This window comes from Alosa pseudoharengus, unplaced genomic scaffold (genome assembly GCF_046254945.1).
Source record: "Alosa pseudoharengus isolate Yale_2024_CS ecotype anadromous, Long Island Sound unplaced genomic scaffold, YU_APseudo_1.1 YU_APseudo_1.1_scf_11, whole genome shotgun sequence".
NCBI classification, from domain to species: Eukaryota; Metazoa; Chordata; class Actinopteri; order Clupeiformes; family Clupeidae; genus Alosa; species Alosa pseudoharengus.
The window spans coordinates 1,339,662-1,359,853 of NW_027468576.1; the positions used below are offsets into that span (position 1 = coordinate 1,339,662).

Sequence of the window (20,192 nt, forward strand, 5' to 3'; positions counted from 1 at the left end):
GCTAGACTAACGTGTTACCACTTCACCAACTTGGATGATGCATTGTAGAAGCAGTACTACGATCTATTTTATTCTAACATATACCGCAAACGTCTTTTTATTGTTTCGAACAAATGAACACTGCATTGAACTGCACCCAGATGTACAACGGAAAAACATTTGCAAAGAAGGACATTACTGTAAAGCAAACATATAACATAACGAATGTGAAAATCCCATAGACTGTAGGGACAGTCCTTAACCCGCGTCATTTGTGTCTGGAGCCTGCGGACCAATTAGGAGAAAGGTATGTCGTCACAGAGGCGGTTCCATGTTGGTGCAGCCGAGGAAAGCCAACTGCGCAAACTGACTTAAGGCTCAGACTCCCGCGGGATTTTAAAGTCATGTGATATGGTGACATCATGGTCAGTTCCTCTCCGGCCATAGATATATACACTAGATGTCGCCTTGACTACTGCTGTTCATTGGAACGAATGCGTCAATCGAGACGCCATCTTGCTTCAGTGATCCACTCCTCTATAATGCATTAGCGTCAATCTGGGCAAAGATCTAGCGAAAATAAAATCACCATAAATCGTCAAAATCTCAAGCAATTATCTAGTTTTTTGCAGACATCCCAAGTCTCCCGGAAGTTCCGGGAGTCCCCCGCATATTGATAGCGGCTCCCTGACGCCCGCAAATTAGATAAAATCTCCCGGAATCTAGAGCGAGCGATCAAGAGCGCGCATGCGAGAGGGAGACCTAAAATCGCGTGTGCATCTGAGTGTAGCGCGCACACGACAGGGGAGAGAGAGAGGGGTGGTGGTGCGTGTGTCTGAGCGCATCCAAGACAGAGAGCATCCTGATCAGTTCAGTGTATCTAGGAACAGGAGAGTCACGACAGAGTCAGTGCCCCCAAAAAAGTAATATGTAAGACCCATTTTAAAGTGTACCCTTGTTTATAAGAGTAAAAAATAATGATAGGCCTAATCTTGCATGCTGCACTCACTGTTTGTAACAGTGTTAGCATTGCCCATGGTGGGTTAAATGATTGCAAAAACATGTTGAGGTGAGTTTAACTAGTGTCAATGTGCATATTATTCAGGCCTATACTAGATGGCTTAGTTGCCAAGGCTACATGTAAAGACCAAACTGCAAGATCTACATCTTTTATTTTCACAATTAGGCTACTATCTATAGGCCTTCCTTATTTGGTGTACTGACTAGACATTATTGAACAAAAATATGAATCTCTATTTCAGTATCTAAGTAGGCTAAAGTTGTTTTTAGTATTGTTATTTATTTATTTTATTTATTTATTTTTATTTTATTATTTTTTTTTTTAATATATATATATTTTTCTTTGGGGGGGGGGGGGAGTCTTCGTGATACCTCCCTGAAATGACTTTTTGCAGGTTGGGATGTCTGTTTTTGTGTTGTTCCAACTGACAGGCATGTATTTATGGTTGAGTCTAGATAAAACTAAGCTTAAGACGATAATAAAGATACATTTGACCCGTCTAGCCCCATAGACTCCCATTCATTCTGCACTAGCTAGCGGCGGCCCCTAGAGGAACAATGAGTAAACTGCAACCAGGTTCGATACAATGAAAGTAAACAGGCTCTTCGTAGACAGGCTCTGGTTGAGGCCACATCCCCTCGTCTCGTTTACTCATGTAAGTTGTAATCTCACCAGAAGTTGCTGAAGATCTGTAGAACATTTACCTCTGCTACTACATAGGCTACGCCAGTCGTTACTTTTATAATCATGGGTCAGTGCCATGGGCAAACGAGATAGCTGAATTCATAAATGACAAAGCCATGAGAAAGGAGATTTTCTTACGTTTCAACAACAAAGAAGCCGATATGCCATCATTGTGAGAAGTTCCCAAATTTGTCGCTAATCGCTAAAAAGGTTTTCTATCGCTGGGGATGGCCAAACATCGCGAAATAGGTAACGCTGACAATACAGGAGAACTAGTTTAGCGCTTCAGATCCCTGTTCCAAGATGGCGGCGGTGTTGACGCATGCTGAGAAGCAGAAGGCGACATCTAGTGTATATATCTATGCTCTCCGGCTGTCAGAAGTCGGACAGAATTTCTAACCAGTATGCATTGCGTCCATCCCAGTATGCATTGTGTTCAACCCAGCATGCATCACATCAAGTCAGATCTGCCGCAAGCAAGGGGGCAGGCGAATTCCCGGAAGTAGAAGAATCGACGTAGGCTGGAGGGACCACCTCTCTGCTAACTCCCATAGAAGTACATTCATTCTATGATTTTTTTGAAATACCATAACTTCATATAACATATATCCTGTGCCGATATTGTAGCTTCTGTGTAATCTACATAAACACTACAAAGGCAAAACAGACTCCACTACCTCGTCCGTAACGTTGGTTACCCGTAAGAAGAATGGTTAGCTTGTTCGGTTGGAGGGAAGCTAGCTTTGACGTAATCTCTCTTTCGCGCCGTAGGGAGATAACCGTATTGTTTGGATAAGAAGCTCAGTCCACCTTACTGTCTATGACGGTAACTCATAAACAAAACCTAGCATACACGACCGTATGTAAGGTAAAGCATTACACAGAGGCAACCTAATAATAATAAAAAAGTAAACCTATTTTTTTTTTAAACGGCACTAATCATTTCAGAGGTTTTAGATGGATTGACCGTAGGTCGGAAAAGTGGAAAGAAGATTAGCTTCAAGGCTATAACTTTTTTGTTTTGTTTTAGCATGACTGTTTTTGAAGATGATCATGTGTGGTAGCTTCAACATTAACACGACTTGGTGAGGATGATATTAATAATACATACATTTTGAAGGCGAAGGAAGTGTGAGAAGAATTTCTGTGTATCTATCATATGAGTTACAAGATTCAGTTTGATGGCTAACGTCACGAAGTTAAGTGTGAGTCTGCGCAGTACTGGGGGGACCAACTGAAAAATCGTTCTATTTGACTCAGTGCCCTCCCATTGAAAACGACGGAGTCTGTTCGTCCATTTCTTTTACTGTCTATGGCCGCAAGTCGAACTCGCCTATTCTCTGCTGTCGCTAGTTTCACACTACTCAGGCAGGAAGTGTGTGTCTCAGTCTGAAAAGATGGCGGGCGAGGTGTATTTAGCGTCGTTTGTGTCTTTGTTGCAAATGGTGAGTCATCGCAACTTTTACCACGTTTCTTTTATTGGTCATGAAGCTAAAACACACTGTGAAGTAACGTCAAACGTTAACCTAGAGAAACCAACGTTAGTTGACCGAAGTCACTTTTACCAAGGTAAAAAGTACCATTTCGCTTATGGCAACGTTATAGCTCGTCCAGACAACACGACTTTACTAGTCAGACAATGTCGAAAATTGCACCGTTCAGATTTGGTTGTGATCGGGAGTCTTATTATGTGTCGAAACTGCAACAGTGGTGTGCATGTTACACGATCTTTCACTCGGAGAAATCCCCGACGAATCTGTTTCCAAGTCAGATTTCCTGGTCTAAATGTAGCGTTTTGCAAGCGTTAGTAATGTCTACCAACAATGGAATCGTACGGTCTTGTAGTTTTAGGATAATCAGGAAGGATATTGATTGGATAGGTAATTTATTCTCACTAGATTAAAAAAGCAGTCTACGACTTCTGAAAGACATTCCATATAGGCTCATTCGACTTTTGCAACGCTGGCAGATATGACTTGACATGATGCATGCTAGGTTGAATCAGAGAATGTCTAATAAGGGGAGAACCTTCACTCTCGGAACTCTTCCGGTGTGGTACTGCATCTAGGGGCGCTCGCGGGCGAGTCCAGAATGAATGGACGTCTATGGACCCCTCAAAATCCACTTTTCTTGGGATATATATATTTTTTTCAAGTAATTTTAATATTGTATTCGAAAGGGGAGGCAGTCAATACACTTGGTTGAGTATTATATTTTTTAAAGTCACTTAATTGTTCTAAAAAGCCTTTCAAACGTGTCAATGACGTCATTCATTTAGGGTGACCAGATGCCTCTTTTGCCCGGACATGTCCTCTTTTTGAAACCTAAAAATGTGTCCAGGTGGAATTTCAAAGTCGTCCGGGATTTTGTTTATTCTAGACTCAAACGTGTTTACAGCGAATTTGCATTGCTCTCTATTTCATTCATGTTTCATTCATGGATAGCCTATATGTCTTTCATTCACATACTAGTCACGCCCTCCCCCTACACTTTGCATTGAGTGGAAAGTGTAGGGTGTTGAGCATGGAGGTATTGGTGTTGAGGCGTCATTGGTCGATAGTAATCTCAAACATTTAATTTGGTCAGTCAGTCACCTCAATAGCGCAAACTTCCTTGTTTAGTGTAAGTTCACTGACGAATTAAAACGTAAATTTCCATGATTTTGTCTCGGTCAATATCAACATGAATCTGAGTGCCTGACCTGCAAAACAGGCACTTACATGTCGGTCGCAAATAACGGTGCCAACGACCGACCTACAGGTAGGCTACACAATAGGTTATTCCGCAAAGCATCGAACGGCAGCGAGGGGTGAGAGCTCATCAGCTAAAGTGACAGAGTTTTTCGACCTTAACATTACGTCTCCAAAAACATTTTGATGGCACATCAACTCATAACCATAGACTGTAAAAAATATAACATGACGAACACTTCTGCCATTGTCTGAGCGGCCTTCTCTGGACGATTGCCGACCTAGCAACTTTCTAGCTTTGGGTAGGAAACTGCACTTTGGTTATCCCTTTAAACTGCCTTTAAAGGGACACCAGGCAAGCCTGATGCTTTTTCTCTACGAAACTCCCCCTCGCTCGGTCTGAAGCTCTTTTCCTTTTTTTGTGTCTTCCGTCAAGGGTTTTCGCTGCTTCTTCGCCGGCTCTGCCATTATACACACGTTTGCAACTAGGGTTGCAAAGGGGCGGAAAATTTCCGGAAACTTTCCGGAAACTTACCATGGGAAGTTAAGTTGGGGAATTTTGGAAATATTCCGAATTGGAAATTTTCATGGAATTAAAGGAAATTATGGGAATTAATGGGAATTTACGGAAATTAACATGGAATTTTGGGTAATTCATACAAATTGTTTCATATACAAACATTAACATTTTGTTTCGTAATAAGCAATATGATTTGTATGTTCGGATTTTTGCTTAGCTTAGCATACAAAGCTAGCTAGCATGCTAGCGGGAATCCATTCTCTGCCTATGGTTTACTAGTGTGCTAAACTAGCAACACTGAACTGCCCAAGATACACTACACCACTCAACAACAAAATCTGATTGGTTGGAACATTTTTTCCCCATGCATATGAACGCACCATAGATTGCTGTGTGCATGTGATTGACATGTGCAGGGTAGAAATTTGACTGAAATTGCATTAAATCAGGTTGTTTTAACTAATATTATGCTGCAAGATGGGGTTTTGTCCACTACATTTAAGTTCCCTGTTATAGACTAACTTGCCATATTAAAAATTCCCAGTTTATTCCCATTAATTCCCGTTTATTCCTGTTAATTCCCATGGAAAGTTTCCAACTTTTAAAATTCCCGGAATTTTGCAACCCTATTTGCAACAATATCTAGCGTTTCATTAGCCTGCCTCTGTGCTGTAAACTGATCCTGCTTCGGTCGGCGGGTAGGATACACCGAACTTGCAAGTGGGATATTCTTTCTACAGGCAGTAGGGGCGGGCGAGAGAGCCTTCATTCGCCCAGAAATGAGTCATTTAACCATATACTGACTTACGAAGATGATTAATTAACACGAAAACGTTGCCTGGTGTCTCTTTAAGGGATAGCCTGCACACTGATAACGGCAGATGTCAATAATCCTCTATCTAGGCTACTGTAGCCTATATGCAGATGAATTAAATACAGTGTTTCCCACAGAATTTAATTCCATTTGTGGTGGTTGGTTTGCAGAATTAACTTGAATACAACCGTTTTTAACAATTAGGACAGTGTGGTTATGATGCTAACCAGATTTAAGCACAATTTAGTACAACCTGGAAAATCATTGTGTGGTGGTCAAAGTTGATATTGTGGTGGGCCGCCACAAATAAGTCAATGTATGGGAAACACTGAAATATGTTGGCATAACATAAGGGATCGATGTAGGCCTATTTCTTTACAAAAAAAAATCTAATAATAATGGATTGAAAAGCGGTAGACCTAATAATATACCAGACATGATTGAATAGATATAAGAAAATGGACCCCATCAACACAACTGTTTTCACAGGTCAGGATTATTAAACTCTAAAACAGATTGTTCAAAATTATAGAGCTAGGCTACTGTAAAAAATTCACTTTGTATTTTCAGAAACACCTTGGATCAAATTTAGAGATATGCAACATATATCTTGCACATATAGAGCTCGCTTTTATTGTAATTATTGTTTTTGCACATTAAAAACTTTCAAGTGTTCAAAATAGTCTTTTGGGGCAGTGTTTTTCTGTTAGCGTTGGGCCAGCCAATCAAGCTCATTATCATACATAGTCTGTTGACCCCCCACACACACACACACACTAAAGTGTCCTCTTTTTCACAAACCCAAATCTGGTCACCCTACAATGATCATAGCATAGCATCAATGCTAGCGTGTTATGGGCAACAACGACCCAACCTGTAAGAAAACGAAAGGACATGACTCCCGGATTATTTCACTTTTGATTGATAATCCATATCCATTTTGCGAAAAATAAAATAAAATCTGAGGGTTTCAGTTGTTAAATAGGTGAAAACAATAAATTTAGCCATGTAGCTCCATAGGACCCCATGTATTTTGGACTCGCCCGCGATCGCCATCTAGGTGAACTCTGGTGAACTGCAGCCAAATTCGGTTTGTATAGGATTAATAGAGAGTGGGGAGGCTTTCCGTAGACGGGCTCTGGTTGAATACTGGTTGGAAATCTTCGACTTCCTCCTGCGGGACAGGAAGTTACAATGATGTCGTCATGTCACCTGACCTTAAAGGGATATTCCACCATTTGGGGAAATACACTCATTTTCCACTTCCCCTTGAGTTAAACTGTTGAGTTTTACCTTTCCCCAGTTCATCCAGCCGTTCTCAGAGTCTGACCGTAACACTTTTAGCTCCAGCTCATTGAATCAGATTAGACCATTAGTTTATAGCAGAGATGCTAACGGTCTAATCTGATTCAATGAGCTGGAGCTAAAAGTATTGTTTGGATAAGAAGCTCAGTCCAGCCAGCACGATAACTCATGAGCAAAACCAATGGGAAAGCTATGAAGCGTACAAGACCATTGTATGTTAAGGTTTACATAGTTACATTACATAGTGTTTTCTCTAGATTTTTGCAGTGGCGGCAAAACCCTTGGCTTACTTCGTTTATGACAGAAATTAAGTTTTGTGCCAACATGTAGAAACACAACCCACAACACTGCCTTTATTTGGTGCAAATCTCCTTTACTTTCTTTGGTTAGGCTATAGTCCGCGATTCACATTACTAGGCTATCACCGCAAGTGCATACAAAATGTTTTTGGCCAAGTTTTGCTTTAATCCAATTTACCTTTGTTACTACCAGGCGTTGCCTTTTTCCTGCGTCGAATCACACATGTCACTAACGCCTATAAAAACAATATATTTATGGATAAAACTAGACAGGTAGCCTAACTGGGATTAGCATTGCTGTTTATTGTTAAACTGCAATTTTCTGCAGCCAGTGGAGGGCATTTAGCCCACTATACGTCCAGACAATATTGTGCATCTCCCCTAATTCTGAAGCAGCCACTAAATGAAGAGGAAACACTGAGAAGAAAGCTAATGTTTTAAATAGGCTACATCAATACAATGTTTAATATGTGAAGTGAAACTGGATGGGCCATAATAACCTCTGACTAGTTTTAGGCTACTTATTGTTGAATTGCAATGTGAGCGGCAGCCAGCAGGGGAGGATACGTCAGCAGGATTATTTAAAAAGCAACTGCAACTACATTATGCGTCTGTCCTGATTCTGATACCGTGGCGTGTGTGCTTCATCTCACTGTGTGTTCACTCTGTGTTCACTAATTCACGGATGGGATAAATGCAGAGACCAAATTCCTTACATACGCAAGAGAAACCGGATTTACATTACATTTTTACATTAAATGTGATGCCTTACGATAATAAATTAGTGCTATGTAGGCTAATGTACCTGTCTTACAACCTTTTGGCGTGTGGCAGTGTAATTTTTTGTCAGAACAAACATATTGGTCAAGAGAAAATCAACATTAAATTAATATTTGCCAGGGGTACAAATAATTGTGTTCCTAACTGTAACTATGGTTAGCTGCTTGCCTTGTGACGCATTTAGCTAGGAGACAGCGCGGGAGACAGCTTGTAGTTTAATATTTTCGATGGCAGCAGAGGCGCAGCACAAAGTCCACACAGAGACAACATAAATGCTTATTTTATTGAAAGGAAACGAATGCAGGGACTTGCAAGCAGTTAATTAACTATCAGAGGCATTATTGTTTATGATTGCAGATAGTGTTAATTTTGTCACCTATTTTTAATTTAGTCTTAGTCTTGTCCTTTTTAGTCTTTGTCATCTTTAGTCATTCAAATATCATTTTTGTTAGTCAAGTTTAAGTCGACTAAAAGTCTCGTCATTTTAGTCTAGTTTTAGTCAAAAGAAAACTAAAGGTATCTTAGTCAAGTCTTAGTCAAAACATTTTAGTCAAATTATTTTCGATTGCCTTTTTAGTCAAATTATTTTTGATTGCCATTTCAGTCAAATAGTGTTTCACACATCTCAATTTTCCAACAATATTGTGTGTCCACAGGGCTACTCCTCTGTTATACTCATTCTGATTTTTTGTCAGTCAGTATGTTTACATGCACAGGTAAGTCGAGCGACAGTTATAGTTTGGCTGGGATTTGACCATAGACAGTAAAAGATTTGACTGGACCACTGTCATGATCTTTGTAGACCAGTGTTTCTCAAAGTGTGGTCCGCAAGCTATCCTAAGTGGTCCGCGAGCAGACGTGGTAAAATATATTTTGTATTATATGTAAAAATCCAAACAGTTCTGCAACACTGTCTATGTAAGATATGGTAGTTTAAAGCTACATTGTGTAATATTTTGTGTTGATTGTGTAATTACTTTCACCAACAAAGCAAAGTATTCTCGTAAGCATAGAATCTGCCATTAAGAATACATACGAGCAAGTCGCTTGTATGGCGGCAGCCCTGTTTCGCCTCCATCTTTAGAATACATTAGCAAAGGAGAGACATACAGCACCTGAAATACTAGCTCTGCCTTTCGCGTTTGGCGGTCAGTTACCAAACGTCAGAGTTGGGCTCGCAGCTGTGATGTTGAATCACCTGATGATCTCTGACTTCGTACTACATATCTTGTACAGTATTGTCGAATAACTTTAGCAGTGATAAGTTGCTCGCTGAATATAAGCCAAGGGGGGGGGGGGGGGGGCTGGAGTCTGTTGCAATACCGTCTCACCGCTAGATTGGAGAATTTCCCCCAAGAATTAACCCATATTACACAATGTTGCTTTAAATCATATGACTTCTCTGACACAATAAGCAAAGTGCAAAGACAATAAGCAAGGTGGTTCAGTAAGTAGGCCTATAGTCAGTGTTGTGCCTGAACGCGTTCATTGAACGGTAGTTCATGAACTCGTTCATTATTTGGGCGACCGTGAACTGAATGTTACTCTGAACTTGTTCATTCTGGTGTCTGTGAACGGCACACTCTCTCAGTTTAACTTTGTTCAATAGGGTGCCAGATTTCTATCGAGCCTTCCAGGCGAAACCCCAGCTAAAATGTACCGTAAACAGGCCTTAATATGTAGCCAGCATTTCTCAAATTATGGGCCGCAGACCGGCACTGGTCCGCAACGTGGACACTACTGGTCTGCGGAGCCACGGAGTGAAATGATGCCCGATGCTTCGTCTGATAATTTGCTGCGCAATTGATCAAGGCACAGCATACCGACAGAAAAAGAAAGAAACGTTTCTGCAATCAGGAGGAAATACTTGCTAATTTGGTGTCATCAAACATAGAGGCACACAATTAAGTGGTGGTATGAGCGTTCATTCAATGCATGCGCACGTCTGCGCAAGACACTGAACCACTCGATAACGTTGGTAGCAAAGCAACGCTTCAACCTGTTGGAAGGCTATTTAATTATGTAACAACATTTAATAGAACAAAGTGGATTCTTGCATCTTCCATGAAAATAGAGCAGAGACATAATACACTGTCTAGCATTGAGTATTGTATAGTCAAATTTGAATATAACGTGGCCAAAAGCTATTGTAGCATAATTAGTCTTCCTGTTAAAGATCTCCAGATCAGTGATTTACGCCCATCTACTCCGCCATATACCATACACCAAAGATGGTATTGTTTTCCCTAAATCCTTACATTCAGGCATTGGAATGAAATTTCATTAAAAAGTATGTCAATATTTTTTCCATTTGCCTACCAGTGTATGATGCTTGCATTAGGGAAACATTCCAAAACAATTGCTGTTGAGAAGTATTTTTCATGCAAAAATCACGCAACCATTTAAGCATACAATGCAGCTATTGTAATTATATTTTACATTAGTAAAGCAGTTCTCTCATGTGCATGTTTTTGCATACTTTTGTGAACAATGTTAGCACTTTAAACATTAACTGCTTTGAAGTGCATAACAATAATAACTGTGATAATAATGATTATCATAATGATAATTAAAGCAACAATGGGGAAATTCTGTCCCCTCAATGCTAATGTAAACCCTGGTTGGATAAGGATTCAAAATTGGATATGAAGATGAAATCTGATAAGATCTGTTTAACCCATTTACTCCTGAAATGCCTGCTAAAAACGCCTATAGAATCCTATGGCATTCTAGACTAAATAACCTTATTTCCTGAGGGTTTTCTGAAAACATACTAAAAATTGTCAACGTCTACCAAAATTTAATATCTAAGCCTCTGTAGCACCTAGAAACATGAAATAAAAAGCATGCTGCGCTACGCAGCATCCAGCGGGAGGGTCAATGTTGCGCTACGCAGCATCTGGCGGGAGGGTCAAAGTGTTAAAACTGATCAAATAATTACTGTCTGTGGTTCTATATGGACTGGACTTTTTTAAATAATAGCTTGCAGCAACATATGGAAAAAAGAACTGTGAACTTAGTTCAAAATTTTGAATTATGAACTGATCTAGTTCATTTTAAAATTTGTGAACTGAACTTTGAACTAGTTCATGTAGAAAGTGAACTTTCCCCACACTGCCTATAGTGTAGGCTAATATACTGTAGAAGTAATCTTTTTTTTTTTTTAGCTAGGTGGTCCGTGCGTTTATTTTTTATTGGTTTTTCGTCTAAAAAAGTTTGAGAAACACTGTCATAGACCCAAGTATCAATGTTTTACTCTGCCACGCTAGATGGCGATATGCGCCCAAATGCAACACATTCCCCAAACGTTCATCTTAGCTAACTTGCTAGCGAACTTTGCATATTAGCTTACTTGCTAGCAAACTTTGCATCATCAGTGTTAAATAAGAATTAAATAATTGACATTACTTGCTGAACATTTTAGTAAGGACATTCTGGGGGATGCTAATTCGTGTATGAGAGAAGCTTCAACTTAATTAGAGAGAGAGCGATGAAATGAAATCCCATATGAAACCCCAAATGAAATCCCTCTGCTGTAGACTGAGACGTTTCTGTTTTTGTAGGTGAATTTGTGAAATGTCTCCTTTTAGGGGTGTAATGATACACGCAGGGGTTCGTAGAGTACTGAAAATCTATACTCAAGTAAAAGTGCAATTACTCCCTTCAAAAACTACTTGAGTAAAAGTAAATATTCCCAACTGAGAAATCTACTCAAGTAAAAGTAAAAAAGTACTTTGATAATAAATTACTCAAGCAACAAGTTACTTTTTTTGTTTTTTTGTACATTTTTATGTTTTTGATGGCCCTTTAAAGGGATACAAAGTGTCCTTTATGCCTGTTTGCTTTTCTCCCCCTCTGTAGGCTAATCATATAGGCAAACATATTTTAAAAGCCTAATTCAAATATATTTTATTTAATATATCCTTGTCCAATGTGATTGTTGAACGATGCTGGCTAGTAATTAATATAGGTGACAGTTTCTGTGTCATGTCATACCTCTCGTCTCGTTGCTACTCTGGCAGTCTCACCAGAATCCGTGTGTTGTTTATTTGTATAGGAAAAAACACTGAAATCAAAAATGCCGCCTGCCAGCAACATAACAGGCATGGGGCTCAACATCATCACACATTCATAACATTTAAAGGGTCCTACTCAGTCATACTTACATGAAGTACTAAGGACAGTAAATTACATGCATAACATATTAGTTTATCACTGCATTAAGAACCATGTGAAGAACAAAGTGCTGCATTTATAATGAACGGTGTGTAGAACCACACTTAATAACAAAGGTGAATTATGTATGTCACATAGTTATACATAGTATTACTTTTACAATCGCAGGGAAATGTAGCAATGCATTCTGAAGCCCTGTTTCTTTTCTCCCGTGCCGCTGTGCACCAGGAGAGAGGTGCACTTTTCTCCCTCGAGATACTTTCTCCAATAATAAACTTGTACTCGTAACAAAGGCAATTGAAAATGTAGCGGAGTAAAGAGTAGATTATACTCGCTCAAAAATGTACTTCAGTAAGAGTAGAAGTACCGTTTTGAAAAAGGAATATGGGAAGTTGACGTTCCTCGAAAAAAATACTTTTTTACTCGTGTGCGTTACTTAAAATGCGTTACTACCCACCCCTAGGTACACGGTGTACCTTGGTTTTGAAGTTGCAGTAAATTTTCGGTTCAGTAAGTCTGTAGGTACTGTAAGCCTAAAATTCACTGGCAGTTGCTGAGGCGCAATAGGAATAGTATTTTGAAAAGGTGTCATGTTAATTGACTAAACTGACACATGGTCCGCCACTTAATATGTTTGTGTGGGAACTCTAATTTGAAACATGATCCACATTAGGGCTGAATGATTAATTGCATTTGCAATAATATTGTGATATGATCAAACACGATTTTCTGACCACAAAGGCAGTGATTCTTGGTTGACATATAGTAACAAATTACTGAAAATAAGTTAATGAGTTTACTAAACATTACGGTGTGCTAAAATACCAACTATCATTATCAGCTAAAGTGAACACACGCATTATGTTGCGATCATACATACACAGTGTAATTACCTTTTTAAAAGTAATAACATGGATAACAAGTAATAATAACATAAAAAATGTTTTTACCTTAGTTGATCCAGCAGTTTCTCCTTCAGATGACGTGAAGATGAACGATGCATAGTGCTTCCTGCTGTTTCTCCTCTAGTGGAAGGAGACGCCAACTCTTGATTTTCCCTTCACATAGTAAAAGAAATTCGCTTAAAAATCCCTTAACCAATCATATCGCCAGAAAGCCTATGATGTGAGGAAGTTTTCATTAATAAAATCGGTTGGGGTATGGCGGAGTTATCAGACTGAACGTCACCGGTACTGGGGTACCGAAATTAGAATGGGCCGTCTGCAAAGGGTTAATACCGTAGGCATAATTTAAAAGCTTGTTATGATATTTCCATGAAGACACAACTTGTTTTTAAAATATATGCTCATGCGACTAGTTGTGGTGATGTGAAGTTACATGGTAAGCTTTACTGTGTATAATTTTCATTTTTAGCTCTCGACCTTTGGAGCAGAGTTGTCCTCCGAGGCATGCCGGGACATAGGCTTCTCCAGTAACCTCCTCTGCAGCTCCTGTGACCTGTTGGGCCAGTTCAACCTGAATCAACTTCATCCAGTGTGTAGGCAGTGCTGTCAGGAAGAGGTGCAACTTGAGTCCATTAAGGTAACATTATAGGCTTTTAAAGTAGCTGTTGTGGTCTTGGTATTCAGTTTTGTAGTAAGCAATCAGTTTTTTTTTTTTTTAAATTGTTTACATTTATGTAAGGGATAATGTATAGAACGCCGGTCATTACTGGGAAAATAACTTATTTTCACAGTAATGACGGCGTTCTATACATTATCCCGCTTATTATACGGCTACTTGCCAAAACGAAATAATAAACTCCCCACGATATGACTTTAGCCTACATAACCTAGCCTATTTGTTACCGTTCATCGTGGCATTTGCTGAGAAACAAATAGTTCGCAACAACACACGCTGCTGAACTTGAATCAAACATTCTTTAGAACACAGCTGATCAACCGTCTGCTTTCACGTTTGAATGAAGTTCCAGTCCTTGGGTAGTGATATGAAAGACGTATCAGAAGCACAAAACCTGTTGCCATTGACAGCGGTAATTATATGTTTGCAGCGGTAATTACATGAATTTATTTACCGCTAGAACTTTGGGAAATCCCATTCAAGTCAATGAAGCGTTCTATTAGCATTGTAAAGAGCCGTATAATAATTATTATTAATTAAGTGTGCTTGCAAAGCAGCACACTTATTGTTCTTCTTAAGTTTTATTATTATTATTCTCGTCTCCCTAATTTTTTGTCAGCTCTAGCGCCTAGGCCCTTTGAGACAGAGACACTGTTCCAACTTTAAAACGTCCGGTCAGTACCGGTGTAAGTTGGTCGCGAAGATGACGTCAGGTGGGCGTGTCGTTCGTCCGGCATATTGCATTGAACAGAAAACGAAACTAAATGTTCACAGGTCACAAATTTGGTCCGAACGCCACGAAACTTGACGTACATTATCCTTGGACCAAGCCTCACAAAAGTTACCGGAAGGATTTTTGATTTTCGAAAGCGTTTGCCCGTCACAGCTAAACGAAATCGGCGGCGAAGCTCCGAAACAGGAAGTCGTCCATATCTCAGGAACACTGTCACATATCGATACCAAATTTGTTATATGAACTGGCGACTCCAGTGTGAGGGTGCATAAGCTAAAAAAAAAAAAAGAAATATTCCAAAAGTTTCCATCATTTGGCAAACCACCCATTAGGGGTGTAACGGTTCATGTATTCGTATTGAACCGAAACGGTACGGGCGTCACGGTTCGGTGCATGAATTTACACGGAGAATACACGGTATAAAACTACATAAAACTCGTGTGCGGATTAATTAATGTCATGCGCAATTACTGTTAAGTAGCGAGAGTTAACGGGAGCTCTTTAGCGACACCTAACGCTAATCTGTAGCCTCGCCTTAGCTCTGAAGCTCTGATTGGCGCCTATGTTTTTTTTGTCAGGTCGTCGGTCGAGTCCGTCAGTCATTAGCAGCACTAAGGTTAGACCCACAAGAGTTAGAGGATCCGCTGGTCTCTTTAAGATCGCAAGTTTGAGAACTTCAGTTATATTAACGTTAGTACAGCGAAAGAGTGGTGGATAAGATGAAACTGTGTGTCGGCGTTGTTCAGCAGTTGTTGGGTATGTGAGTGGAAAAAATGCTACACATATTCGAAGCCATCACCCAGATGATGTAGGCTACCAATCACTGAAACGAGGGGAAAAAACTTCCCCTGCGCTTCAGCAGCCTTTGGATACACATACAAATAGGGCCAAAACCTATGGCTTAAATTAAATGATTTCGTAATGACAGAAAGTTATGTAAATCGCGTGGTAATTACCTTTATTTTGGTGTAACTTGTAACTTCTCACATGAGGAGCTGGTAGTGTTAAGTGCATAGACAGTAAAATAAAGTGACAACGCTAACCAGGCTAATAAACAAACCATGCTACGGTGAGTTAACGTCAAAGGGCAAAGTCACGTGACTTCTAGTTGTAGGCCTAGTCTGTTTATGAAATGAAAGGAGCAATGATATTTTCACAGTTAGTAGGCTAGATTATTACTTTACACACAATAAAAAAAATTGTAGACCCTTCCATATACAACTAAACACAGATTTTGAAGGTCTTGCTTAAATGGATTTTTAAAAATCATTTCTCTATGTAATTTGCACTTTCAGAAAAAAGAGATGCTGTAGGCCTATTTTCAGTTTTATAGCTGATTGTCTTATTTTGTTTACAAGTTACAGATGGAGTCTGGGTACTTATTGTACTGTTTAGCCTACATCTTACACACTTCAGGCTGTTGCTGATAGCTCAGGGAAGAGACTGTATGACACTAGGTGTTACAGCCTGAGACATGTACAAAAAAAATGCTTTCTGCATTTTTGTTTTGCTTTTCCCTCCACTGTACCGAACTCGTACCGAACCGTGATGTCCAAACCGGGGTATGAACCGAACCTTGACTTCTGTGTACCGTTACACCCCTACCACCCATCCATATTTGGTAAATCACCTTTCACATTTGCAGTTGTACTGCTATCACATGCCTTCCAAGTATGCACAATGTCTCTGGGTAGCCACAATGTCTCTGGGCAGCCTTGCCCAATCATGAAATCCTTGCTCTGCCATGGGGTAGTATGGACTTACTGAAATAGCAAGGAGAACAGTATCTATACAGTGGGCATCGCTTTCAAATGGCCACTTCATTCGCGCATTACGAGGCGTGAAGCTGCGTGAAGCTTTAGTACCACTTTCAGCCACTGTGCGTCGCTCTGCCACTGTACATCGCTCTGTCAGTAGCCTGACTGCCGCCCCTTCTGAAAAAGCAGGAGGCTACCAAACATAATTGTTACCGAGAGGAATCCCAGCCTACGAATTCAATAACAAAATAAATCATGCATAATTAAACATTACCTCGATTAAGGCTACTTGGGTATGGCTTAAGGCTTGACTACACGGTGGTAGCGAAAATTGAAATCTGCTATGTTATTGTCAGTGTTGGGGGCAATGCAACTACGCAAATCAAAACAGTGTCTTAATTTGCCCTACTTCTTGACTGCAATGTAGTCAATTGACTGCTTGACATGTCATTTTTATTTTTCTGTTTCTGTACAATAAACAAATACATCTGCTTTATGCCGCAGAATTACATTCATATTTGGCTGACTGCAGACGCGCCACTTCCCTCCCGATATTCCAAGATTAAGATAGTATGCTTTTTGTATAGGCTACTATCATAAAAATTCGTTAAAACGAATAGCTATTTGCAATTTGACAAAACACTGGTCCTCATTTTGCGAATGCGAGGACGATATGAGCCTGTTGCATTTAGTTAGATGTCCGAGTCACGCATGTTTGAAAACCACTGGCTCGTAATCACAATAATTTAACACACGACAGTTGGATAGCCTACTTCATCATGTCCCCATGCCTACATTTTTGTGAGTAGCATAGAGATCGTTAAAAACAATAAAGTAGCCTATGTCTCTCCGTTTGGGACATCGAAAACTTATAGCCTATTTTTAATAGGGTAGACTACCGTCGGAGATGCTGACTGGCAAAGGCCTCGGGATAACACGTTATCTCCACTATCATCAGTCATGCCCCTTGATCAAAGTGGGGAATTAAATAAAAGTTTGAGAACCACTGGGTTAACAAGTTACCTGCAGTCCAGAGCAATATTCTGATGATCGGCGATGATATCGGCAAATGTTTGTTTTCCAAAGTAAGAATTTCACTTGACCATGCACCTTCGACAATGAATAGCTCATTACACTTGTTACTGTTAAACGTAGGCCTAACTGGTATCATTACAAACATTATTCTGTGTCCTAAAACTGACATATTTTATGGCATTGTGTCATGTAAATTCGTTGCAAAATCTAGAGAAATGTGTGAGGTGGTCAGCGGGGGACAATTGAGACACACATTGGATTGTGTTATTACTTGAACATTCCACACATATCCACAGCTGTGGTATTCCTATCAGGGGCAGGAGGATTACTGTTAGCGCAGGCTTTATATAAAATTCTTCAACAGAAGGCCTCGAATGCAGGCTTGCCCTGTGGTTTGCGCAGCCTACAGTAAATAACAGACCGCCACAATGTGCGGTATGATGCTTTTTTACGAGCAAGATGTTTTTGGTGCCCTACGCACACTGCATGTTCTTAAATAACAATGATCATCAGTAATATTCGACCATTAATTTGTGTAAATGGGCAAGCGTGACCACCTTGATTGGCTGATGATTGTAACGCGGGCATGATTCCAAACACCTCCCTTACGATAATGAGTGACAGGTGACAGGTCTCAGAATGCGTGCGCTACACAAGGACGGAAGATGATGAATAACTGGGGCCGTAGGCTATTCACAAAGGCTTTTATCTTACCACTAGGAGTAGGCTACTCCTAAATCGCACTAAAAGATTTTAGCTTGGAGCTTTCTCTTAAAAGTTATTCACAAAGCCTTTAAGACAACTCCTAAACTAGGAGTGAGTCTTCGTTGCCATAGATGACGTCATTACTCATGCACGAGCTTGACTGAAGTGACCACCTTGATTGGCTGACGATTGTAACGCGGGAATGATTCCAAACACCTCCCTTCCGATGATTAGTGACAGGTGACGGGTCGGAGAATGCGTGCGCTACACAAGTAGTGAGAAGGACGGAAGATGATTAATAACTGAATAAAAAGGCCTAGCCTAAATTAATAAAGAGTAAGGAGTGACACGCCCATTATTTCCTAAATTCGCCAGTTAGGAGCTACTTTTAGCCTTAAAATTCTTTGTGAATAGGCTATGGCCCCTGAATAAAAAGGCCTAGCCTAAATTAATCAAGAATAAGGCAAAACAAATAGCCTAGTAGCCTAATGAAACATACGGATTGATGTAGTATCTTTGTAACATTATTAAATTATTCTGTTACTATGCCTACGTTTGCAAAAGAGAACATTTTAATTTGATGCACAATAATGTTACATTTAATTTACATTTTGACAATGATTAGCCTAGTTTTGGTTGTTGTTGGTGGCGTTATTGCATGTTAGTTATGCCTACAATGCAAAATTGCTTCCTCACTATTGAAAGCTGCATTAGGATTTCAAAACACGGCAAAATGCCTCAGGTTTGTGAATAGGTCTGTGAGTTCTTTTAAGCTGTCAGAGGTGGGAAGGTGTGATTTGTTGGGGGCAGGGCCGAATTAACTGGTCACAAATGTCTGATGGCTCCCCTTCCCCCCCAGCCAACGTGAATCGGGTGGTCAGTTAATAGGCTGAAGATTTTTCCTGCCATCTAAGGCAGCGGTCCCCAAACACCGGGCCGCGGCCGGTACATTCCTAACCAGGCCGTAGCCTACATCAGTTTTAAAAAAAATGCATGCAAACTAAACTCAATTTAATTCGCAATAATGTCACGTTTTTACATGGCATAGGCCTATATGCAGTTGTTTGATTGCACACATGTTTGCATTTTGCAAGGTCTATTTTCTTACGTCTGTCCCGCCTTCAACACTTTACATATTGCCTTCAGCGCTGCGCAGCCTCAGGTCAGCTCACTTCACTTGATCAGTTCTTGGCGAACGGTAGTGTCACACGAAGTTAGCTAAACTGCTAGAATGAGCATCAAAAAACAAGCATCTTTAGCAGACACTGGCCAGGGTGTTTAAGTTGCGAGAGCCGCTGCAGAGATTTCTTACAGAAAAAAAGTCACCGTTAGCTGGACATTTTAGTGATGAGGACTGGGTGTCAAAACTCGCTTACCTATGTGGCATATTCGGGTTGCTTAATGACCTCAACCTGTCACTCCAGGGGAGAATGACGACTGTCTTTAAACTGGCAGATAAAGTCGCTGCATTTAAAGCCAAGCTTGATTTGTGGGGGCGAATGGGGACGGGGTGTATTTGATATGTTCCAAACAGTAGCCTAGTGGGGGTTTTGGGAGAGACTGAGGCAGGGCCCTTTCTCTTGCAGCTGGTGCGCGATTACCTTGTTGCGCTTTCAAATGAGTTTGAGCGTAAGGCTACTTCCCATCCTCCAAAGATCCACGGCAAACCAATGAGTGGGTCCGCAACCCATTAGTCAATATCCCGAATAGTCCTAACATGTCAGCGCAGGAGGAAGAGCAGTTGATCGAAATTGCAAATGACGGTGGTCTTAAGAGTGTGTATGAGGAAACCTCTCTGGCGGGTTTTTGGATCAAAACCAAAGCAGAATATCCCGAGATAGCCGTAAAAGCGCTGGAAACGTTGCTACCATTTCCCACCACGTATCTATGCGAGGCCGGGTTTTCTGCAATGACTGCAACTAAAACCAAATTGCGCAATCGACTGGACATTTCAAACACACTGAGGGTGTCACTGTCTTGTTGCAGGGAAACAAGCACAGGGCTCCCACTGATTATATTCATAATGCACGTTTAGTTCCCATGTTTTGTTCCCATATTTTGTTAAAGCATGTTCACACTTGATAGATGTAGCTTCAAGTTGTTCAATTTTCAT

General features: G+C 40.3%; 1 protein-coding gene across 1 annotated transcript in view; it reads left to right on the top strand.

Annotated features, from left to right (window-relative positions):
* Positions 1–2,975: 2,975 nt before the first annotated feature.
* selenof (selenoprotein F) overlaps positions 2,976–20,192 on the top strand; it is a 31,567-nt gene continuing 14,350 nt past the window's right edge. The window contains exons 1-2 of the mRNA XM_076277742.1: positions 2,976–3,129; positions 13,643–13,810. Of these exons, the coding sequence (XP_076133857.1) occupies positions 3,082–3,129; positions 13,643–13,810 (216 nt within the window). The 5' untranslated portion in view covers positions 2,976–3,081. The remainder of the gene's footprint in view (positions 3,130–13,642; positions 13,811–20,192) is intronic.